Genomic DNA, 26317 nt, shown 5'->3' on the forward strand with positions numbered 1-26317 from the left:
AATCTTATAAAAATAACAGAATTGACTTGCTGATTTTGGCCTGAGTTGGATTTTTTTCCACAAAGTAACAGAAGTTTGGGACAAAGAGTGGTATTGGCAGTTCAGTTTAGATATGCTATATATAGGTGAATACAATAAGCACACAAGCTAACGTGCATGTCAGTAAAGAGAAAATTAAGTTAGGGAAGGGATAGGGTGGGAACAGGTGAAGTGTCTTTTGAAAGGTTGATGCATGTAACAGTGTTTTCAATCTTGAGATCTACATATCATACTCTATCACAAATCATGCTAAGCTTTACAAAAGAAATGGTCATCAAGAATGTCGTGGTTTTGTCTACTCCAGCAAGAAGTTCTGGCTGCTGGCTCCCAGCTGGTCTGCCACTGCAGTGTTATAAAGAGGATCCCATCCTCAGCTGGAGTAAATCGATAAGCACAGTTAGCTTCAACACAGCTACACCAGGCTGCACAGGCTGAAGAGCTTATTATGGCTAAATAAATTCTTGGGTATCAGTCGTGCAAATGAGCGTCATGCTTGTCTGGGAAGCTGTTCAAAAAATTAGTGGGAAAACAGCTGACAATCTTTTAGTGAGGTGTGGGTTGTAGAACTTGAGATCCCACCAAAGCGCACGGATATTGGTTAAAATAAGATTACATGTAGGCACAGGTCAGCTTCTTAGTAAATCTCAATCAGACAGATGCAGACAAGAAATACATTTCTTCTACATATACACTGGACACAGACTAAAGAAATTGTTAGAATAAAATTTCTAGGTAACAGAATATTCTGTGTAGTGAAAGTAGAAAATACTGCCTTTTCACTAGGTGCTTTACCCAACAAATCCAACACACACCCAATATCCAAAGCAGTTTCCATTTGACCCATGATGCCTTCAACATCTTTTATTGCTTGTAAGAGGACAGTTCAATTGCAGAGTTTACTTTCCCAGGCTTCAGTGTTGAAATGCCTTTTCCGGCTGCTACTATCAGTATTCTGAATAAGCATAATTTTAAACTCCCACAAAGGCCTCTAAAAAACACAAGGTGGAGGGGGTTATACTACTTCTTATCAGTGATATTCTTCAAGCTTTGTGTGCTTATTGGTTATATTTTGTGTTTAGAAATTTTTTTAGAATTGCTTAGCTATCCCAGAAAATTTGCTATTAATTACATGGATCACTTGCAGCAGAGGATGAAACTACATTTTGCTGGGGTTTAACAATATATAGAAGCTATGCCAAATTACTTTACACTAGAATTCACTATTATAATACAAGACTAAAGCATTCTAGACATACTGGGAAACACCAACTCAAAATCGATTTCATACAGGGCCTTCAAAACATTTTAAGACTTTATTACCTGTCCTTTATACCAGTTTTCAAACTGTTTAGTTCACTATTATTTGGGCTACTTATATTTCAGTACTTTAGTATTTTCTGGATCATTTTATTAAGCCATTAAAAATAGATGCTGTTAGCAATATATCTGTCTCAGCTGATCTGCAAGAAGGAGCAATGTAAGTCAAAATATTTGGTTTTTTTTAACATCACAAAATAATAAAGAGTTATTCTATTACAAACAGAAATATTTTGTTCTATCCTATCATAGAAAATTAGCCATTCTTTCACCTTCCACAGAAAATAACATATTCAATGTTAACACTTATTAGTTGATCAGTTCTGTCCAGACCAAATTGAAAAGATGTCCTCAATAATTATATCAGGTATTTTCTTGTACACTGTTAATATTGAGAGGTGAGGAGACTGGAAGGGGTTAGAGCCTCTTTGCTAGCCCAAGTTTTCACCCTTCCTGCTTCATTTAGAGACTTGCTAGAAATAGTGCAGCTACACAAGTGAGATCAGAAATTACTTCTTAATATTTTTCATTGCTGAGAACAGAATAATGCCATAACAGAATAATGCCATGATATGGCAGACTAATGCAGAATGATATCTCTTGTTGGGGGAAAGTGTGTGCATTTTGGACCCTTAGTGCTACTTTGATCTCTCTAATGCTGTTTTTTGCTCCATATTCTTAAACAAGGCATTCACTATAATTTTAAATAATTTCAGTGATACAGCATCTAGCTTTCTTATCGTATTGTTTCTATCAGATGTAAATGTGGTAAGGAATGGCATACCTAACTCAAAACACTAATTCTTTCAACTGCTGTACTACTAATTTCCACCCCTAGTTTGTTGGTGTATTTGCCGGAGAAAAGAAAACATTATGAACACAGACAGCAAAGTCTTGTATTAAACAGTGAAGTGTCTCCTTATCTTTCATTAAACTTAAAATGACTGATCTTTGTGTGACTATACCCGAACCCTTTATTTTTTGTCACTCTGGGCTACGTGATTTATTTTTCTAACCTCCATCCAGTTCTCCAACTGCTCTAGACACTGAACTCCCACTGCAATCAATCAAAAAGTCTACTTACACATTCCATTGCTTTTTCCAACTCTATAAGCTTTTCCTACCAGTTCTCTAAAGACAGACATTCTGTGGATGAATGGACTTTAAAGTTAGGAATTTGATTCTGATCGAACTCCTTGAGTACAGACAGTATGTGCCCCACTTCTCTTTTTGCACCTTGCTTCTTTACTGAAAGCAAAAAAACAAATTTACAATGATCAAATCAGAAATAAATAAGTGATTAACTGTGCCTTTTTTGTTAACTATGACCACTTATCACATAAAACCTGAAAATATTCTCTCTTTAAGCAAGAAAACTATGATAAGCTTGACCAAGTTTGGCTTTAAAACCTCTCTGGTAGATTCCAAAATGCTTAGTGTCTTGATTTTATTATTTGTTTACATCTTAAAGAACAGCTTTACAAATATGGTGTGATGTTTTTAAACATGCCTGCTACAATGTTAAACTAATCTCTGTATTAAAGACATGTATTGTATTTAATTATGCAATACTGGACCACTTCAATCTCAAATACTAAGAGAAATCAATTCTTCACTGAAAGAGGAATTCTGAAAATACACTTCTTGTTTGTCTGGGGAAAGTTCTTGTTTCCACAAATCCAAATCAGTGAGTTATTCAGCTTATTATAAGAACAAGAACGCTTTCTTAGTCTTAACAGAACTTTCTTCATGTGAAGGAATTTATTTTATTTTCTGTGATGGTTCTGCAGTCATCAGCATTATTTGGACACATCTGAAGCACTTGCCATTTAATGGAAACTGCAGAGTTTTACAATTGACTTGCTCTGCAATTTCTGAAACCAAACCAAGCCAATCAACCAAAGGAAATCTCTTTCATGAATCTGTTATTGACATATAAAGCAGACAGGAAAAGGTATTTTGTTAGCTCTGGAGACACAGTTTAAGGAGGTTTTAAAAGATTAGGAAGTCTAATGACAGGTGCACAGTGTTCCTTAAAATGAGACGGGAAGTGAGTACGAGACAGAATTTTATGGCATCATCCTTCTGTAAAACTAAATGAACAAACTGTTCTCTCTTAATAATGACTATACACTAACATTTACAACCAAGTATTGTGCCTTTACTTGACCTTTAACACACTGTACTGCATTAATTGCCTTAACTATTCAATTAATGACAGCCAAGTCCTGGGTTGCTTCCATATTCCTTCTGTCTGAGATTATTTTTTAAAATATTTTCCTGAAATATTAAACTCTGCAGTGGTTTTGTATTCAACAAAACTTTGAAGTTCAAGCAAGCCAACATGTGAATTCATTTCAAAGCTTAACATTCTCACCTCGCAATTTTTCAGCTAATTTTTCTAGCAAAACCTACCTCAGAGAATACCAGTGACCATGGCACTCTCCTTTTCCACATGATTTCCAACACTATTTGTTATTACCTTTCAACTGTTTTTCAAGGAGAGCCTATTTCAAAGCCACAGTGAAAAAGATATCTTCTTATTTAGAGTTGGAGTCCATTTATGAATATTCTCTGTCTTTGCACCTGAAATATGAACTAATAACTGTATGAAAGTAACTGAGTATCTAGAGAGATTATCTGGACACCTCTGAGAATCAAAGCCCAGTTTGACTGAAAGTTTTCTATTTCTGAAATTCTCAAACCCGCAAATATTGAATCCTTCAGGATCCTAAGTCCTGGTTCTTCCAATGATGAAGCCTGACTGAGATATAAAATAAAATGGGCCTAATAAAAAGAGTAAATATGGAAGAGACACTAATCAAACTCTAGTATTGAGCATTTGATGCTGAATTTCCAAGAGTACTTACAATTCCCACTGCTTTCCCATTACTTACCTTTTACTATAGTTTTTAATCACAATTACTTTGATTCTGCAGATACGCAAAATCTTAAAGATCACAATAACTTTTGAGCTAACATTTGGACAAGCAATGGTACAAGCCCAAAGACATAAACATACCAGTGTGGAGAGTATAAGCATACTTCTCTTAAAGAGGGAGAGGATTTTGCTTCCTGAATGTAGATTTACTTTACAGTAACAGTCAATAACAAAAGTTAGAAGCAAATAGTTAAAAGTCAGTATATTTTTACCCATGACTCCAGGTTTATGATTATGCAGAGTTAATCGCAAAGTTTGGAGGGAGAACTAGAGAGAAATATCTCAAGTGTTATGGAACAAAATGATTAACAGAAAAGCAATTTGCCAGGTGTGACAATTAATAAAAAAGCAGCAAAACATAAAGCATATGCCCATTGCTATGACACACTTCATTATGTTACCAGTATGACCCATCACAATACACTAAGTACAGCAGCAAGGTGTTTAATTCGCCTCCTACAACAAAGAGAATAAAAGCAGTGCTCTTGGGAGTTCTCTTGTCATTTTTTAGTTTGGGTTTTTTTGCTCAATTTCTTCACATATGCTGTGTAATCTATTAAACTGTAAACTTGAGTTTATAAATAAACCCATCAATTACTTTTAACTCCACTCTTTTAGGATTTATCTCAGTGATTGTTTCCCTGCATTGAAAATTCGCTTCAGAGGCTACCGAAGCATATCAGTGCAGTGTTCAAAAGCAGTCTAAGGAGACTGATGGGAACAGTGGCTGTCTCCCACATACTCAGCCTATCATAGGATCAAGAACAAAGTTAGTGTGAACTCTGTTCACTGTTGTCCACCCAGATATTCTAGATATTTCATTGAAAGTCTGGATGAACACTTCAAAATAGGGATTTAGGGTAATAAATTTAAGGTTTTGAAGAAGAAGATATGTTTAAACATATTAAACAAAAATATACATAAAATGTATCTAATTCTCTTTATTTCAGTTCAAAATTCTACGCTTAACTAAAAGCTTTTATCCTTTCATCATCCTTTGCCAGATCGTCTAATTTTAGGCTTCATCCAGAACTGTTTAAACTCAAAAGAAATGCTCTCATGGTTTGCAGTGGGATTTGGATCACACCCTATAGACTCAAACATGAAAAACTGTAACTGACAAAAACAGAACCTGATGGGGTGATCTGGTTGCTGGTCATGTACAGTTTCTGTCATAGAAACAAATAACCTACCTTACTGTCTTCACACACTAAGTTCAACAGAAATATAGAAGTTGCTTTAAGGTGAATACCTGAAGCGTGGCAAGATTTCATACGGAAAGCATACTACCGGTGAGTGACTATAATATCTGATCAGAAAACAGCAGGCAACAGAGTGGGAAAAGTTCTTCTTACTAAGAAACCTCACAGTTTGAATTTTGAATTATTATTCAATGTGGTCCCTACCAGGCATACACAAGAAAGAGAAAATCTGCACGAACAAGAAGTAATTTGAAAAATTGTTCCAACAACATTGCCCTATGTCCCTCTAATATCTGAATGCAGCAAGTAATAAAAACTGTAAGATAATGAAGCAGACCACAGCACTTTTCCAGAGTGAAAGAAAAACATTAATACAAGGCCTCACCTGGGCAATGTGTTACCTTCATAGAGGTAGCATCAGAAAAGACGAGAAGTGGTCTAAAAACATAGAATTAACTTGTTTGGTGAGTCTTGTCTGTAACGCAGAGTCACAATCGAACAACTACAGCTGCTGAAAATAAGGTAAGGCATAGCATAATGACACTTTCCATGTTAAATGATCATATAATTGTACTCACGTGAGCGCGGATGAGAAAAAGGCGGACAAAGACTAGTGAAAAAACAGTGAGGGCTGTATCTGACTCTTCCTTTCTCCTAATAGTGTCTCCTTCTAATATGATATACTATATCCTGAGAGCAAGGATATTGTGAAACATCCATCAGGCCATGGTACAGATAGGAATTAGGAAAAGGCATATTAATACTGTGCTGTATAGGTTGGAACCTGCTTTACAGACCTGCTTAAACACAGCTCAGCCTACTTAACAAGGTGGTAAGTGTTCCTTGCCATACCACAGTGAGACTTTTTTAGTGGTCATATTTCACTCATACAAGTAAGAAAAGAACGAGTCGTGAGTCATTTCATAACAACTCTGCAGAAATTAGTTCAACACTATGGCTGTGGGAAAACTTAGCTGGATTGTCAGAGCACAGAGGAACAAGGAGAGAGAGTCCAAAAATCATCAGTAAGAAGCAGAGAGTAAAAAGGATAGAGCTTGTGTAAACAGGAAGCAAAGGAAGTCTTGCATTTCACCCTGACCATAGTGTCTAATTGCTATGGATAAGAAAAATTAAACAATTCCTTTCATGCTACCTATGTGCATAACCAAGTAGCTGTTGTACTCTGCATGCCCTCTTGTCGACCTAAATCCACCTTGCTACAGTCCTGTGACTGCATTATCTCTTCCACACAAGCCACTGACTAAGCCCAGAACTATGGTAGACTCCTGTGGCAGAATTTTAGGCAGCTCATCTGAGTTTGGTCAGGAGTTCATCAGTAAAACTTAGTGACTTTATGCTTGCTTTCTTCTAGAGTTTTTTTATCAAAGACTCTCAGCTAGTAGCTCAATTCAGAAACAGTCAACATAAGGAGCTCCTTAGGGAAAGTATTCCTTTTTTTTTTTCTAATTCCTTGAGTAGACCCTAGTGCAAAGTCTAGTCTGCAAAACAGCTGCTGGCCAAGAGTTAAAAAATTATTGTATCTACTTCCTTAAGAGACAGGCTATTCCAGATCTCCTAGTACTTATGAAATCTATTAAATCTATTTCTGTGTGGCTGGCACTAGCATCAATCATTGCAAGTTTCTCAGCAAAAGTTGCTGAGCAGTCAGTGTGTGCAAACCAACAGGGAAGTCTTCAGTATGGTTCAGGATAGCTTCAGTATAGCTCTCCCTTAGCACGCATGGAAAAGTCGAGACCTTTTAATACCTGCAGGTATTAAATCTAATATGAACCTAATACCTGGTCAGCTGATCCAGACATTAATTTGATGTAGCAAAGAAGTAGCATATGAATAACTAGATGGAAAACCTTATTTCAAAAAAAAAGGAAAAATTAAGAAATCTCCTTCAAAAAATATTCTGCAAAGTAATAGTAAGTAAGTGTAAAAACATTTCATTGTCATTGCTTTCAAAACCTTTAGAAAACCTTTTTTAAATATTGAAGGAAATTCAAAACAATTACTTAAAAAATTGTTTTGAATTTGCAAAGCAAAATTTTTTTCTCCATCATTAAAACATTTAATCTAGCATTTTTATCCTGTCACTTTTCTTTAAAATTGATATCCTTTTCAATTTAAACAAAAACAATATATTTGGGGAAGAAAAATCAATCTTATTTAATAACAACTGAATTCCTCATCCAAGCTTTCCAGGAACTTCAATATTTTCTTTCCTCTTTTTATTGTGCAGCAAACTCTGAAATGAGACAGAGTGCTGGAGATCCATCTGTAATCTAAAAAGCTTTTGGGTGTGCAAGACAGCTCTTCTTTGGCTGTCATGACTGCAGGTTTTTCTCAGTGAAGGCAGTTCCCATCCCCTCCTGTAGTCAGACTCAAGACTATTCACCCAGAACAGCCAAAACAGGCTCTGACAGCTTACAGCAATTACAGCATTTTGAAGTGTGTGGTAATTGAGTCATTATGATCAGGCTGCAACAATCACAAGAAGGAAAAAATTCTTATAATAGCTCAGATGGTAACTGCTTGCATATTTTCTTCAGTCTGTATCAGTTATGAAAACGGAAGAGCACTTGATGATTAGGTGGAATGCCTTCCTTCCAACAGAACCATTCAGGTACCACTTGTATCTATGCAATGCCATAGAAACAAAAAGTTGATGTCATCCTGATCTAAATGGCTACAAAAGTGTGACCACATCTTCCAGTACTTCCAGTTCTACGCTGCACTACGGAGAACTGTCAGTCTCAACAGTTTTTTTGGCTCGTCTGGTAAGTTTGCTTCAGCCTGAACTCTAAACATAAATATAATTAAGTGTCAGCAGCAACTTTAAGCAGTTTTTGGTTATGGAAATGGCAAAGGGCTGTTTATAACTAATCAGGCAACTCCTAGATTCATCTGTCAGCTGTGACTCGCGGACATTTGCCAGAAGAGTCTTCATTCATTCATGATGAGGCAAACAATTGCACCTTTTCTTTCAAAGCCAATTTTGTTATTGTCTGCAAATGCAAATCTTGCTATTTTATTTACAAGTAACCAAACCTTCCTGTTCTGCAAAAGCAGTTACTTTACAGGAAGTAACAGTATCAGAAGTTTCTTGGCATTTGGACTTACTAAAAAACCAAAACCAGCAAAACAGCGTCAAATGGAAAGGTCTAAAAACATCTGTGTCTGAGCTAGCTGATCTCTGAACTGCCCATCAATAAGAAATAATCTATTTATGTGACCATATCTGAGTTGATATGAGGATATGCAGAAGTGCTCTGTCCTTCTAGGGAGAGGTAGGACCATTAGTCCCATGGTTACCAGATCTGCACTGTGCAGAATAGCAGGTTTGTTCCCTCATTTGTGAGAAAGAACTTACAGAATATATGGTGAATTGCTGACTATCTTGGTTCCTTCTTCATCTTAGTTTATTTCTGTTTCTTCTGCATTTCAGAAGAAAGCAGAAATTAATGCTTTCTTTTTCCAGTGATGGTTCTTTTTATTCTCCTTCACAGTCTCAGGGAGCATTATATGAAAACCAGACATTTGACACCTTTCTCAAGGTGGTAAAACTGTGGTCTACCTATTTGTTGCAACTGAAAAGGTTCTTCTGCTTATGTTCACAGTTGTGAGGAGCTACCACTCAAGTGAGTTGCTTCAAGCTTTCATTACATTTTAGTAAAGTACTAGAAGTACCGCTCAGTCCTTTTCACTGCTTGTCCACATGATCAAACATATCCTAATATTTTCAAGCCCATTTCTGCCAGATGCAGTCTGAGCAGAATGCTCTGGGAGCATCTGCCAGATGCTCCCAGTCTAGAGCACTGGGAGAGGAGTGTAATTACAAGTCACACATCCTAAAGGTATGCTAATAATGTTAACACTTGTAAAGGTTGCCAGTAACTGGCAGTCAGGTAAAACTAGTTTACTCCAATTTTTCCCTCTGACCAGATCAGTGTCTTCGCTACCGCAAAGGATCTGTGGTATAAGAAATGCTAGAATTAGTGGACACCTGGACAAATAAAATCTTTACATCTGTAAAGTGACATTTTGTCTTTTAAACTTCTTGGAGTTCTCTGCAGGGTTTAGTTGTGCCATGTGGGTTAATGTAATCCAGCTGACATGGTTCACTTGGATATCCAGAAACTTTCTGGCAAAGACTCTCACCATAAGCTTTAAAGGAAACTAAGTGGAAGGTTCTGGCACAGATAAGTAACTGGTTAAGAGTTAGGGTACAGGAGCAAATATGAAGCTGCAAAAACATAAGAAAGTCACTAGCAGAGTACCATAGGGGTGTCTTTGCTGGCATCCACATTAATTAACAGACCCAGAAAGTATCTGGAAAAGCAGCAGAAGAGTACAGACAAAGTTTGTTGATGATGGAAAGCTCCTCCAGACAGTAGATACCTTGAAGGCAAAGTGCAAAGAACAGAAAAATGAATCTCATAAGACAGAGTGACTGGGCAATAAAATAACAAATAAAATTCAACATAGATAAGTATGACAGTGCCCTGAGTGCACTAAAAGCCCTTAATTGGCTTTCAGTTCTTGCTGAACATATGCTGTAGGTGTATCTGTCTCTGGCCTTTGTCTCTAGCTGCTCCTGACACGACTTCCTGCACAGACCCTGGGCCTACTTCTTCACCTCACCCTGTCTACTAAACCAGCTGAGACATGGTGAGACTGTGCCCAGTCAGTGAGAACTCTGTGCTGGAGTCAGCCTGGCTTCCAGATCCTCCTCCATCATGGACAACCCAGCTCCTACTGCTCCCAGCCAGGTGACAGCTGGGTATCCCAGCCTGGGTTCAATGAAGCTGTTGAGCCACAGGCAGAAAATGCATAGGTGTGGGTCCGAGGTGGGGATGGTCAGGGCACGAGAGGGAGTAGTCAGGTACTTTTCAAGATGGGAAAGAGATGATGTAATGAGACCTGACAAAGGTCTACAAAAGGTCTTTGGGGGACAGGGAAAAGAGAGATAGGGAGTACCTGCTCACTGTTTTCACTTGGTGACCCCATGTTATAGAAGCCGGGTTCAAAGTAAGGAGAACAAGGTGATTCTTCATGCAGTGGGAAGTAGACACATGGCACTCCCTGCCTGAGGACAACTGTGGATGTGCAAGTTCAAAGGGAGAGTGGGCAACTAGTTGGCAGAAATCCATTACAGACTACTAAAAAGGCAAGCCACACCAGCCTCAGTGAGATTTGCCTTCCCCAAATGGAAACAGTTGAAGACTGGGAGAGTTTTGAGGTGAAGCATCATGTACACAGGCCTTGTTTTAACTCTTCTGTTCCAGGTGCTCATCTATAAACACTGGGCTGCTCTGACCCCTGGCTTCAACCAGTAATAGACCTACTTCTGCTCCAAGGGCAGATGGGCATCAGGACCTTGTCCACAGTTACAGGAAAATTAAATTATTTGATGACCTGTAATCTGAAAACTTTCACAGTTATTAAACATGTCATAATTTCTGGAAGACTCATTTGTCTTACCACTGGCTACATGTCTGGAGGGTAAGAAAAACACCCTTAGTTCTAAAGGAAATCCTTTTTCAAATCTGATGTCTTAAGGATTACAATCCTTGTTCTTTTTGAGGATGTTGGCACCAAAGGCACTAAGGAAGCCGGGGGATGGTTGGCACTGCATGCCAGTTCCAGTCTTTCATCTAGCAGAATATCTTCACATCAAAGATATCCTACCCTTTACTGAATATATTTATTTATTTATTTACTTATTTGTTGCTGAAGAATTAGGAATCTTTCCACAAAGCTCTGGGCACCCTGCCATTACTTCAGATACACAAAGATTCTATGTGTTTCAGAGAACCCCACTTCCTAGCAAAATGCCACCTTCGTTCAAACCTCAGTCCACACAGGACCTACTCATCCAAACTCCAACACTCCCGAAGTGCTCCTCCAGAAACTAACACTGCAGAAGTGAAAGACTGAACATCTTTTCTCTAGATAGATATTTTCTTGTCACTGTTTTGCTAAGCGTAACATTGAATCCTCTATTCCAAACGCCAAGTGTTTTGTTTTCTTTTTCCAACAGCATGACACAAATCAATCATCAATAAACTAATAATTACAGTGCCTTAAAACAAACAAACACACAAAAAAGCAAACAAGCAAGCAAAACAATCCCCAAAACCCAAAAAACACACCAAACCAAACCACACCCATGCACAGTATCATCCTAGAGAGAATACTGGAAAAGATGGAGAAACAATATTTTTCAAATGCGCAACCAGAAATACCCATGAAATAAAAAATCAAAGGGAATTTTTTTTTTTTCAAGTGGTAGGAGCATGTGGGAAGTACCTGGAATACCTCTATGTTCTGGTGTTACTTAGGTCGTGCAGGACCAGGTTGCTGTTGACCTAACTGCTGGATCACTCAAAGGATGCAATAAATAATAAAATTAAAAAGAAAGGTCTTCTAAGCAAATTGCTTCACAGGGAAGTAGTTTGATTACTCCAATCACTGTCAATTTCAGCTTTCTTAAACTGTCTCAAAAATATAGTGGAGAACATCTCAATTAAGTGAATATGAGTGAAACAAGAAAAATCAGTAAATTATATTTTGTTAACAAGACTTTCTGCTCTGCATATGGGATACATTAAAATTCTAGCTCAGCATCTTGAAGAGTAATTATATTTTTATCTACATATACACAGTCATCTCAACAATATAAACTCCTCCCAGAAACATTCAGACACCACTAGGATTGTACAATCAAGGACTACTGAAGTTAGGAAATGCCACAGTTAACCTTCCTCTGGCCTTTGTGCATAGATAATTGAAAAAAAACCCACCTCAATTACATAACCACATACTCATTTTGGATCTCATTTAGTTCACAGGAAGGACAAAACACATGAAATAAGCAACTTTGCAGTATCCTGCTTTACCTCAATTCTTCAAAGTGTTACCCTCAGCCTTGAAGCAATTCCAGACCTCTCCTAAGACATAAACACTGATTTCCTCACGAGCTTTTCTCTGGTGTTCATTAGTATAACATTTGGACATTTCTTCAACAGTTATTTTAATTAAAAACTTACAATATTACTGTGAGGGAAGAAGTATTCTTAAATTCACTTTACAGAAGTGTAGTTGGGGAATACCAAGACCAGAAGAATCTTTTTATGCTAGGTATCTCATTTCAGACACACAGGACCTAACTTACTTGTGATTTCCAGCATTATACAGAGGTTAATATAGTTAAATACAGTTCCTCTTCACTTCAGCTGCAATTACAGATGCAAATCATTCTATAGGTTTAAATTAGGCACAGAAAATGAGACTCATTGAAGACAGCCATGAAATTCATTTGCTTAGCCACCCCTAGCAGAAAAGAGCCAGAGACAGTATTCAGTTTTCTAATATAGCCTTCAGCCACCCTAGCCATGAGATCTTCTTGTAATCCAGTACCTCATTTAGTATACATATTTTACCTCTGGCCACAGTTTAAGCAAAGACCTTAAAACCTGTTTTCAGCCTCATACCATGTCTGCTCTGTCCAAAGCTGGAGGCCAATGACAAAAAGTAGGTGGCTTTGTAATAAAAACTGCATTATCACCGTGGATGTGAAAATGGAAAAATCCATAGGCAACCTGAATTCTTCCATTCTGTTATTTCCAAATTACTGAATTGACAGCTTTCTAGCCTTAATGCGTTCTTTAAATTGTTTTCTTCTGTTATTTAAAATAAGTCAAATTTGAAAACCACCCTTGTGTTAAAGTCAAAGGAAACCTACCCCGCTCGTCTACCACACAGGTATCTGATACTGCAACTGAATTAGCAAGTGCTGATTCTAGATTATCGTTCTCTATTTCACTAGCTGAATCCCAAGCTTTTTCCTCACCTCCACATAAGACAGGAAATGATGAGAAAGTAAAAATATATAAATGTCTTACTGTCTGTCAGAATTGGTGTGATTGAAGGGTTGTGTTACTTTAAAGCAGTAACAGACAAGTAAGAGACATTTAAAAGCATGTGACATTTCAGAAATAAACATACTGTGTCATAATTAGAAAAGACAGATTACAGGGATATGGCAATATTTGTGTATAATTGGGAGCCTAGATATTTACTCAAACCTCTCTTATTGCTGCTGATAAAAAGGTGCTAACAATTAAAACCATTATTCATTCAAGTCTCATACAGATATATTTTTCCATGACCAAAGCAGCCTTTACTCAAGAACAACTTACTAAAGTGTGGACAAAGGCTCTGTGCTATTGGGCTGGACTTATAAATCTGTCAGCACACACAGGCAGTACAGGAGATCCACCTGCACAATTCAAATAAACACAGTAACATGTATCAAAGTTTAAGTTGCATTTTAAACTTATAATGTTTTAGGATAATTTTTATCAGTCATTTTTATCACATATAATTTATATTATTGTATTTTTAAAGTCGTGTTCGAGAATAAGTCAAGTAACTTTATTTATAGCAGTAGGCAAGCACAGGTAATGGTCAATCCTACCTCCAAACAATGTATCTCCGGTGAGATATGATAATGCTAACTAGTATTAGTTTACTTATGAAACTTCATACTATATGGAGAAAAATTAACCATTTTACTATTATTACTATGTAACATTTATATTATTATGATATTATTACTTCAAGGGCACAACCCTCTTGGAGTAGCTTATAAAAATAGATCAGGCAAATTATTAACCTTAATGAAAACTTTGTATGTGTAATACATACCATAACCCCAAGAAAGGTCCCTAAGGGAACATATTCACTAGATCATTGTTTAGACTGGGTGTATCGGTCTTCAGTGTTTTTCATAATTGTTGACAAATTGGTAAGCATAGCCCAACACTGATATCTAATGGTGCAGAATGTCTCCTTGCATTTGAAGTAACTTGCTCTTGAATGTATAGACTACCTCGGCCATACAAAGTCTACCTGCATAGCATTTGACTATCATGACATTTGTTACCACTGGTACTTGTATACATACCTCTAAGTCTACACTCTGAGGCTGTAATTATTATGAGGAATGATATAAAAGGAATAATGGGGACTGTTGATGAGAACTGTTGTGAGGGCCAGTACAAAATACTGAACCACAAATACGAAGACAATTAAATTATGACAAACTGCAAAGAACAAACTGCAAGCACCACAGAAGAGCTTCTCTGCACGAAACAAAAAGTTTCACCAACTGCTATTAAGTAATTTATTTTTGTGACTCACAGCATTCATGTGTTCATGACCAGATTCTAGTTTAAGACTTTCCTTTGTTTTTACACTATGTAACATTACTTTCCATTCTGCTGTCATTGTATCATTTCTGATATTGTATTCTGTAAAGGAAAACTAACAGAAACCTAATGTGAAATACTACAAATTGCTAAGAGACTAGATTTTTTTTTTAAGTTTGGCTTGATCCCTGCTAATAGAAGATGTTTCTTCAGATTTTGACATATTTCAAGTGAATAAACACAGTAGTTGATTAAGATAAGCATTGGAGACCTCACCCGAAAGATTAAAACTCTGGCCAGGCTGAGCTGTCTTCTCATTAGAAACAGAAACTACAGTAAAATATGAGGAAAGCTCAAAAACTCATGCCACTATAATCAAAAGCAATCCACTTCAAGGGGAAAAAGAAAGCTTTCCTCTGCATGTTAGGATTAAAAAGCAGTCAGATTATGGATGGATGGGTGGGTAGAAACAAGAGTGGATGTCTGGATTCTTATGATATTTTAAATGACTCTGCCAGTTACTGAACAATTCCCAACCAGATGCAGTAAACCTAACTGAAAAAGAAGATGATACATCAAAAATGCTGGCTTCTCCTTGGCTTAGTTTTTGAGTGCTGAGAATGTTATTTCTCACCAAATCTCAGAATCAGAGGTTCTCTGACTCCTGCAAATGTTACTGTGTCCTGCACAAAGCATGAAAAGTGCTGGAAGAAAAATTCAGTAATATTCCTTTCAGAAGAGATTGTGCATCTGAGTTTTTTGCTGGAGCTCAAGTCAGTTCTTAAGTACCAAGAAGGGATTCACATGACATGGGGATTACACAGACAAAAAGCAGAATACAAAAACCTCTTCCATTTCACTGGGTGAGATCACAGTAATCTGCAGACAAACCCCACAAGTTACAGCATATAATCACTGGCAAGTGTACATAGCAACTCTTTTTAGAGTTCTTTAAGCCTTTTTCCTTTGTGAACAGCAATGATGCAGCACCACATAAGTTAAATCTTTAAAGGCACGGGGCACAACTTTGGCTTCCTCTGACATAGGAACACTGTTTGGCTAAGACATGAACTTCCAAGTAGTTTCTATTTGGACATCTGGGAAGGGATTTTCCAAAGAGCTCCACGGTGATGTACCTCTGCACTTATTCAAAGATAGCATTGACTTTGGTGGGACCCAGTAAAATTAATGATACATAATCCAGTTAAAATGGAAAAACGACCAGACCATACACAGCAGAACATTCACTGAAGAGTTTTCTTATATCTTATTCCAGAAGTTGTGCAAAAATATTTCAAGGTTAAAGCATATTTGTCTCAATTTCACCACTCTTAAGCACAAAAAAGCAAATTGCACAATTGTTGTGAGATTCTTTCATTATTTTTTCAATCATACTATTACTAAGTTTTTTTCCTTTTTTGGAAAAAAATCTCTATTTAAGAAAATTCGTTCTTTTAAGAAAACATACTGAAATTTTAAAATGAACATAATTTTCTCCTTCAAATTCAGAGTATTTATTACATCAGAAAACTGATTAAGATGATAAAGCAAGATAAATGTTTTGAAAACAACAGCTTTAAAAACTGGACTCTTCTCAGCTACATATCTGATACATTCCATTGCTATGATGTGCTATTCAGAAAAGTTTTATGCAGCCAAGCATTTTTTTTCCAAATAGAACAACTTCAGATACTTTTGTTGAAGGTAAGAGTCAAAGCAGTCAGTAACTACAGGAGTTGCCTGAAAAAGGATACTTCTATCACAGACATCAACATTGCTGAAAATGAGAGGAAGAAAACCACCTAAACCAAAAGACAACCGACTATGCCAGATATTATTTGCAGGTAACTTCTAAGTTGCCAGTGTTTGGCAAGACATTTAAAAATTGCTCATTTGGTACTACCCACATGTGAAAAATCTGAACATTTAATTAGAGGAAAGGACTGTATACACAGAGAGATGTTTGCCTTTTTAATCCTCAGTACTATCTTATGATTGCCATGTGCCACCAGAAGGAGAAATTTATTATTCTACCAATGCGACGTCTTTCTTTTTGACTTCCATCAAGACCCTTCCAAGAATGCAGAAGGGTTAAAAGCAATTCACTTGTAAAGCAGTGAAGTAATCACTTAACAGAAAAGCAATTCCTCATATGCAGAGACAGATAGAGGGAAGCCCTGACAGGTAGCATTTCTGATATACATGCCTTTGCCAGTTCCAATGGCAATATCTGAACAGAAGCACACCCAATCCAAAATAAGATCAAAATACTAGACATCATGGAAACAGTATACTCCCAAAATCTGACAGGTCAAAGAAAAAATCCTATGCTTTATAAACTACTTACATGATAAACTGTAACCAGAGCAGCTGGCTCACACAGTATATTTGAGGTACCAGGCTTACCCATGTGAGGGAGAGGGTTCATTATTTTTATTGTTACATTTCCTTTAAATATCTTTATCAGTCAAACAATTTTTGTTTTTGAAAAGCCCCACAACCTGTAACTCACTGTACGAATGATGCCTTTTTTCAACACCAACATTTGCCCTTTTATTTTTGTGTGTATATTAAATACATACTTGAAAAATAATGGTTCTCTAAACCAAAGTTAAAATCCAATATGAGTTGAACACCATTTGGGTGATTTGTTGTTCAAAACATTGGATAGGTGGGCACCCACACTCAGTACAAAATCTCTCAGTTATTCTAGATTTCATTACAAAAGACATATTACCGGTGTTCCTTTGTGTATTTCTAACAACTCATCAGTCAAGATGATTTCAGGATTCTCTGTATGCTCTCAGTTTCTGTAAAGTGCAGTATAATATATGACTAACACACTTTGGAAGTGGAAGATATTTAGACAGAATCAGAAGAAAAAAACCACTAAAATATTCAAAATTTAAACCTGCTTAGAGACCTTTCCTGTAAATTGAAGACAATGAGAAAAACCAGTTGTCCTCACAACACAAGAACAAATGTCACAGAGGACTGGGTCACTTGTACAAATGCCTCTGTGATAACTTCAACCATGAGGTCTTTTTCTCCACCTAAATAGCAAGTTCTGATTAAAAAATGCCTTCAGCTTCATAGTATGGATTTCTCACTGAACAGCTCTTAATTAAAAGAGCTGTGAGAAGCCAGAGCATGCATCCGAACAAAACAAACACTGTTCAAGATAGGGAGTCACAGTTTTCTGGCTGACACCCATTAAGAAGCATATTCATGAGGGAAAAAGCTGGAATTGGGAAAACCTCTGATTGCTTTGTATCCTTTCAAAAATTAGGTTAGCTGTGTGACAATCTTTTCATGGATTTACCCTATGTTCTGCAAGAGCTAACTCTTGCAGATATTTAGCCCTGGAAAAAAAAGCAGCTGTTTTACAATGTACTGGGAGACAGTTGGACTACTTTGGGGATATCCAGAAGAAAAATGGTTTCAAGAATAGGAACTAACTTTTTGTCACTCTTTAATTGAGTAAAATATTTTCCAACACATGTTTTTTCAGTCTACAAGAACTTTCAAAAAATAAGTTCTCTGAAAATATGCCATGCTGACATTTCTATACAATATTAAGTATCTTGCATCTTAATAGATATAGCTGCAGTTTTAGAGCATTACACAATCTGAGTTACCACCGTGGTGGCCTCGATTGTCAAATTTGACTATTTGCAACACTGGAATTTGAACAAACCAGTAAATAACTGAAAAGATATTCAGAAATTGCTGAAAAGGAAATTCACAAAATGGGAATTGGTAAACATGTTTGGGGGCTGAAATCTTGAGGACAATTAGCAAAATAGTTTCCAGCCAACAAATTGAAAACAGTCAGCATACTGTTCATGTGGCTGTAGTCTCAGACAGTAGGGTAAAAAACTCAAAAAACCCCCTACGACATGGAAGATTAAAATTACAACATGAAAGATGATAATAATGGAGCACAAGTTCATAGTGGTACCAAAAAATTGTGACTGGAGTTGTGTTTAGGGCGGAAATTGGCTTGATCTTTCAAGAGAAGGCAAACAAAATTAACTACTGGAGGCCAGACTACATAAGCAGTCCTGTAACTATGAATTATACACTTAATTTTCCTGTACTGCAGCAAGAGTTAGAGCTTAGTCTGTCATTTACAGGAACTGAGCAGACCAAGAAGCACTGAACCCAGACAAAACAAGAGGTGTTTCTGGAAGTCCTCCCTTCCCTTGATATGGGAATTTATATTTTGGTTCAATGTATCACTGTAAGGGATGTACTTCTTTGATGCAACTTACCATTATTATACTATTATTTTCATTAGTTCTGTAGAAAATGTTTACAGTATATAGCTAAAATACTTTATTTTTCTCTCATAGGAGAGATACTTTTCCCTTCCATGATGACAAGAAAAAATTTGGAAACAGTACAGGTAAGTTATTTAATCAGAGGTAATTCATACACAATCTTAACAAGGAATGTACATTTTTAGGTGAGTTTTCTTATATCATAGTATCTTACTAAATTGTAGCTACAAGCCCATGATTTTTTTCCATATTCTTGAAAAATAGAAGTCATACATACTTTTCTTCATTTTAGTATTGTATATCTATCTCAGACATTTCTGTGCTGTGGTTGTATAAAAATGCAAATTTTAACATTTTATTATCAGGGAGTGATAACTGAGGCCTTGATTTAGTTAGCTGCATGTTACACCTTGTGTAAATCACTTAAGCAATCTCATTAAGTAACCAAATCCTATATTCTAGCAAAACAATCATTGACATAGCAATAGGCATCTCAAATCTGCAAGATCAGCTCTTCTGATTGAGAAATGCTGACTTTACAGTGGTAATCACTCACTTCTAAAAGGTCCACTGGGATATTAAATCAACCATTTTAATTACTCAGTATTAATTGTGATGCATATTGAAATGTGCATCACACGATTGCTAGACTCGTATGTGGGGAACTTTTATCTGGAAAGCTTCTATTCCTAATCAACACCTTCACTTCATGATGCAACACTTGTCCCATTACTAATACATGCTAGAAAAAAGTGACATTCTCAAAGACTTCAGTCCTTTAGTAAGAGAGAAACACATTTTGCTCTAAAATGTTCATTCACATTATTGAGAGGAACTGACAAATAGCATAAAGAATAATTTTTGTTTAAAATAATAACCTTTATCAAGGGCAGCCTTTTGTAAAGCATAGTCACAAGTTATCTTGGGGCTACTGTTGGATATACCACTCAGGTAGGTACTTTTATTATCTTCTGTCATAGACAAACATCCAAAATGTTGTTGGCTATGTTTTTAATTTCTAACAGTGAACAGAAAAAAATGAGTCAAAAATAATTTATAAATGGATTCTGAAATCCTACAGGTCATAAAGACTGGACCTTCAGTGCCAGATTGTTCTTTCTTTAAAGGTATACTCTTTATGGAAAGGTAAATTATTTAGCCTGTGTTCTAATAAAGGAGTGCAGAGACCCTGTATGATGAGGTCCCCGTCAGCCTTGAAATTCTGTGATGTTTGAGTGTATTCCATGTGGATTTAGCTATCAGTGCATATCAGAGGAGGGGGAAAAATCACCGTGTTTTTAAGGCAATATTGTTATGGTTACTGTAAGGAGGTCAAAACTCTTTAGGGAAAAGAATTATCAACACCATAAAAAATAATAGCTGAAAAAAGTAAACAGAGGTAATGAGAGGCAGGTTCCTGTGACATTCATTCCAATAGTAATTTACTTTTACATTAACAAATTGTCAACTAGGGGAAATACAAGAAAGCCAACTAGCAATTTTTTCTCTGCAAGGTTTGTATGAACAGAAATTCTAAACACATGCCTCAAGCCAGGAAAAAGGGAGATATTAAACAGAACATGAAGAGGATTGCTTTTCATATGTTTTGCTTAAGCTAAATTAAAATATAAAAGAAGACTGACAGAGAAAAGAGAAAGAATAAAAATACTTGAGAACTATTCATTAAATACACAGATTCCTTCTGACTAATCTCCCAATTACTTATGATGTATGTATGCCTATGTAAGGAAAGAGACTACCAGACTGAACATTTTTTCAAACTTTTTAGGTTTCCTGAGTTTTTCCATAGCTTTCAGAAACATGAATTTCCATACTTGAGTCAGGGATGGCATTCTCAGTCACATTTACCCTACTCAGCTGTTGCTGTACCTATGCACACCTGTTCCCACCTGTGGAATGCCATGAAAGAAGCTTCACAAAGCACCAGTAATAGTGTTATAAAATCATTCCTTGCTGTACGCGAGGATGGTGCTGACTGACAGGGTTAATGCCTTGGCACTTCGGTTCTTGCTGTGCACATGGTAAGAAAGAGGAAGATAAGGGAATGTGCTGACAACCATTTCATCATTTGCTCAGTGATAGGATCTTTGGCCCCTGTCTGGGGTACACAGCTTGAGACCTGTGGTGAAAAAACACACTTCCTGACTTGGCTGCTCCAGATAAAACCCAATCCATTTTCATGGATGGCAACGTCACTAACTCTTGCTGCTAGGGCTGGTGGCATGAGCAATACTTCCCACCATACTGACTTCCCATCTCTTATTAGGCTGTTGAACCCACAGGTTCAATCTGAAATACTTGCATAAACGAGGGAGGATTTTAATCCCTCCTTTATCAACATAGGCCCAATTAAGGAGCACAATAGACAGAGATGATCTGATATTGGGATCATCATCAGCCGTGTGGGTGAAGGACCTGCTTTCAGATTTATTCTTTTTTCTAACCTCTCCTTCTTGATAAATTAAATATAGCACAAAATTTTGCTTTGAATCACCACTAAAATTAAAATTTCAAGGCTTGTAATAGAATTGAAACTACTCTTTGGTGAACTTCTAGGAACTGATTAAACCCTTTTGGGAACATGGAAATGTGATTACAGACATCAGTGCACTTTACCAATAGATGACCAAAATAACAAATCCTCACCCTGGCATTAGCTACAGTCATAGCAATTCTATGATAACATCATTTTGGGGCATAAGAAATAGTATAGTAAGAATTACAAATGTCCTTATGGCTTTACTAAGATAAATACTTTCCACATTCTGAATAAAACTAAACATGGTTGCACAGCAGTCAACATTTGAAATGTCTACTGACTCTTACGTAATTACATGTTTATTAATGACATAAGAAGGTAAAAACTCTTATGAGGATGTGATCTCCTCAAATGTTCAAGTGTTCAAAACTTTGAAAGTCTAATACTGACAAGACACTTGAAAATTAGACTGGAAAGTAATTATGCAAACTGGAATCTGATTTAAGGTCACTGAGAAAACTCCAGTTCTTCTCCTGGGTTACCAGAGAGAGCACAGACAACTCCAAAAGATAGTACAATGTTAAAACATTAGATATTTTGCTATGACAACTGAAAAGTGAAAAGCAAGGGGGGACTAAACTGTGAGGCTATACACACCCGAAACAACTGATTTTTACTTTCTGTAGTGAACTGCTGCTTCCTTATGTGAGATAAAAATGAGGCCACTGCAACAGAACAAACACCAACACAAATTTTAGGCAGAGTAAAACCACTGTCATATTCTGAGAAGTGCAGTTTCCAAAGGATCTCCTCATTTCCCAGATTTTTAACCAAAATAGATTCTACAGGGCAACGATTACGGAAGCACTATAGAAATAGGGAAGTTTGGAAATTATCTAACGTATTTCTTGGCCCCAAGGAAAGAGGAATGTAGATTTAAACCATTTCTGGCAGATATTACTATACATTCCCAAGAACTGAGATTCCCCAGTCTTTCTTGGCAGTCTATTCCTCTAAACCTTTTGATGAGATGCCCTCCCTTCATTTACCTTGCTGTAATTTAGGCCTATTCTTTTTTTCCCTTCCAACTGCCCAGAAAGATCAGTCTATCCCTTTCCACTGCAGTTATCTCTTTAAATAATCTCAATTTTTATGCATTCCCCCCTCTGACTACTCTAGACCAAAAAATCTTAGTTCTTTCAGTCTGCCTTCATTAGTTATGTTTTCCACAACTCTGTTCACTCTTGTTGTTCTCTTCTGGGCTCTCTAAAACCAATGAAATGTACGTAGAAACAAAAAGTTAGGAATGTCTGAATGTGATATAAAAGCAGATTTAACTAATTCTGTTTAAAACATCCTCATTCTAACATCTCAGCTTCTATACAGTCCTTTCACTGGAAGACATGTAAGCTGTTTACAACGGAGGTGAGATATACACTCATCACGGGGAAACTGAGGCACAGTTAAATGACTCACATAAGGCCATCAGAGACATCTGCCCCAGAGAGGAACGGAAACTTGTCAAGTTACTAACTGAACTGTGCTGTAACTTCACCCTGTGTCACAACACATGATGTTAAGCCAGTCTGCCAAAACAGTTATGGCTGCTGAGATTTTAAGTAGCATGTTATATTTTTATAAATTATTTTCATTTTAATAATTCCTTTGTGTTCTTCTATTTCAAGTGTCACAGTCCATCCATTGATTCCTTTGAGGTACCAGACCTATATTTCAGGATTGCACTTTTGCTGCACCTGCTTGTCAGGACCTTACTTATCAATTTGTGGCTAAACATTGTTTCCACAGACCATCCCACTCCCATTCTAAATTTTCTGCGGCGTAATCCTTCTCCTAACCTTTGTTTCTGAAAGCAGGCCAAGTGCTGTAGTTTTTCTCAAGGTAAACTATAAAATTATTACTTCTGCATTTTTCCATGTCACAGTGCGACTGATATCCTTATGAATAGCCCCTTAAATAATCCATAAAACCTAGACCTGATGATCTTAATCCTCGCTTGTATGTAACCTCCTCTAGGCAAAGCTTAATAAGCCCCAAAAGCTTTCTAAGCTTACAGCTCACTAGAGAGGCTGGATGAATGTCAGGCTTCATGATATTTCTACTGTAACTTTAGCAAAGCTTAAGCTGCCAGAGAGATTATGAATACCATATAAATCCACAGTCAAAGTGACCAATACCTTTTAAGAATAGGAAATAAAAAATGCAGGAGCAACAGTGTTTCCCACTTTGTGTGCCTTGCTCTATTAAAAAAAGCAGATGAAAATACTCCATTTTTCAACATAACCTATGCTTTTACATCAACGTAAAAAGAAATATGAATCCTGGGGGTCTACAGGCAAGCACTGCCAAGTGACAGGTTCCTGTAAAGGTAAATGTCTCATTTCATTTCAGTTGAGTATTAACAGCAGACTACCTACTTCACTGATGAACAGCAAACATTTGTCTATTGAATGTGGGCATTTCCAGGGTACCTTATTTATCTACTTATCATTCAGGCATATAGGGAAGTATCTTTTGCATTTATTGAAAGGTTTGAAGATTTCAAATCTGTTCCTGTGGAGTCAAGAAAGGAAAAGCCCCCACAGGGATGCACTTGAGATGTAAAAGACTCAGGTTCAGGTCTTTGCTCTGATTTCCATCAGAGACCTGGTTCTGAGTTTCCTACATGCCAAGCTAGTGCCTGAGAAAAAAGCATGAACAGTTAGAGGCTGGAACACTTTGTCTGCTTTTACCAATCCAATGACACCAACCATTTTATTGCTGAAGTGGTTAGCCAGGGGCATATATGATTTCCTAAAAACACATCTTGGAGTTTGGTACAGGTCTTTTCACCCAGCTACTTGTTCAGTACCAGCACAGCTAGCGATGGCATGCTGTGATTAGCTGAATGCACAGGTGAGCCTGTGGTTGGCTTCCTCTGTCCTCACAGCACACTGGCCTGGACCTTCTGCCTCACGGGACTTAGGCTTGCCGTGTCACCTGCACTTTCAATAACTCAACTGTTATCAAGAGGAATTAGCAAAGGCTAATAATCTTTGGGTCTTAATGTTCTAGTCACCAGATAACAGACCACAGGACATGTAAATTAGATCAGGTTTTGCTGATTTACTTTATGCTAAAGATGGCAGCTGCATGGCCCAGGATCACCAGGACACAAAATCTGCCAACCAATGGAGTCACAGGTGAGAGCAAATCCCAGGTATTCTTCTGGCTACCCAATTTAATGAAAATGAAAAACACTAATGAAGTGACATGAATCTGGAAACTGTTACTGCACAGCAACTGCATTGTTTTTTCTCTAAAAAAAAAGTGCGGGTATTAAAAATGTAAAAAAATGCACCTTTTACCTAAAGAAAAAAAAAACATTATCAAAGAAGCTAAAAGCTCTTGCTATATATAAACAATCCTTTTTTCCAATGGCAAGTCTGTAAAAGCAAAACTACTCATCCGATACGGAATCAGCTGAGCATAAGCTGCTCCAAAATTTTCATATGCTCCAGAATAAACTCCAGAGATTTTTTCCAGTAAAGCAGCTGGAGCTCCTAAAATACTTTGCACTCTAGTGGTTAGGACAAGATATTTAGTAAATGAAACCTCTCATTCATATGTTTAAAGAAAACAGTCAGAATGTATTACATTATGTGTGCTGAAGTGTCACCACAGATCAAGATGATGTCAAGTTAAAACTGATTCTTCTTTACAGTGTATTATTATCTCAGATACATATAAATTGCTGAGGAATGTTTCTATTATATGAATCATAAAAACATTTAAAAATAATAAGCACACTACGGTTATTTTACAACTTTGAACTAGAGTGAAGAGTTACTGAATACATAATTTACAAGCACAAACAGTACTGTGGAAAATAGAAGAGCTACATGATTACTCACAGTATTCCAATAATCAGAAGAAATTCAAAAGAGAGAGGCAAGGTAAACACAAAGAAAGGACAGAATGAAAGAATTAAAAAGAAAAAAGCCAAAGGAAAAATTAGTAACAATTAATAACAAGTCACAAAACAAAGCAAGGCAAAATGATAAAAAAACAACAAAAAGAAAATTCAGTGGTAGCAGAACAAGGTATCAAATCACAACTAATTACTATAATGCATAACTTTCATCAAAATCTTATATTGTACATAATTCAGTCATACATAAGCATAATCCTCAGTCATCAAAACATTGGCTCCTAGACCACTTATTTATGCAAGAAGATAAATTGCTGACTTACCTGTTTGCTGCATGCATATAATATATGTGGTAAACAAAATGAGACAGTACTGCAGCTTCCATTTCCAGTGATAGCACCACATTTCACTTACATGAGACATCCTGTGGAGGGGAAAAAAAGCAAGAAAGAATTCAGGGAGTTTTCCAAGAAGACAAGAAAAAGAGGAAAACACTCTTGTTAGTCAAACTAGTAACTAGCAGTAAATAAAGTAGCACTTGAAAATTATGGATGGCCCTAGTATTGCTTAAATGGGGACACAAGTCTGCCAAAAAGGGTCAGAAATTATATTGTCTGGTTCTTAGCAGACAACAAAGTGTAAGACTGGTCAGCATTGGGCTTCTAAGCAGATATATGTGGGTGGTACTTCAGTAAAAGAAACAAGAAGCACAGTCTGAATGAGTTAAAGTGTAGGGTTCTTTTTAAATACTTTTGCTTAATTTACCTAATTTACACATATAAACACATTTATGCTATTTAAATATATATAATACATACATATATAAACTTGGTAGGTGATAATTTGCCTCTGCCCTTAACAAGGCTTTCCATCTTGCAGTGCTAAT

The 26317-nt window shown here is 36.7% G+C and overlaps 1 protein-coding gene across 6 annotated transcripts in view; it reads right to left on the reverse strand.

Annotated features, from left to right (window-relative positions):
* Positions 1–26317, reverse strand: part of ADGRG6 (adhesion G protein-coupled receptor G6) — a 109135-nt gene that overhangs the window by 77394 nt on the left and 5424 nt on the right. For all 6 annotated transcript variants that reach the window (XM_032683874.1, XM_032683875.1, XM_032683876.1 and 3 more), the window contains exon 2: positions 25755–25855. In XM_032683874.1, the coding sequence (XP_032539765.1) occupies positions 25755–25855 (101 nt within the window). The remainder of the gene's footprint in view (positions 1–25754; positions 25856–26317) is intronic.

This window comes from Chiroxiphia lanceolata, chromosome 3, assembly GCF_009829145.1.
Source record: "Chiroxiphia lanceolata isolate bChiLan1 chromosome 3, bChiLan1.pri, whole genome shotgun sequence".
NCBI lineage: Eukaryota > Metazoa > Chordata > Aves > Passeriformes > Pipridae > Chiroxiphia > Chiroxiphia lanceolata.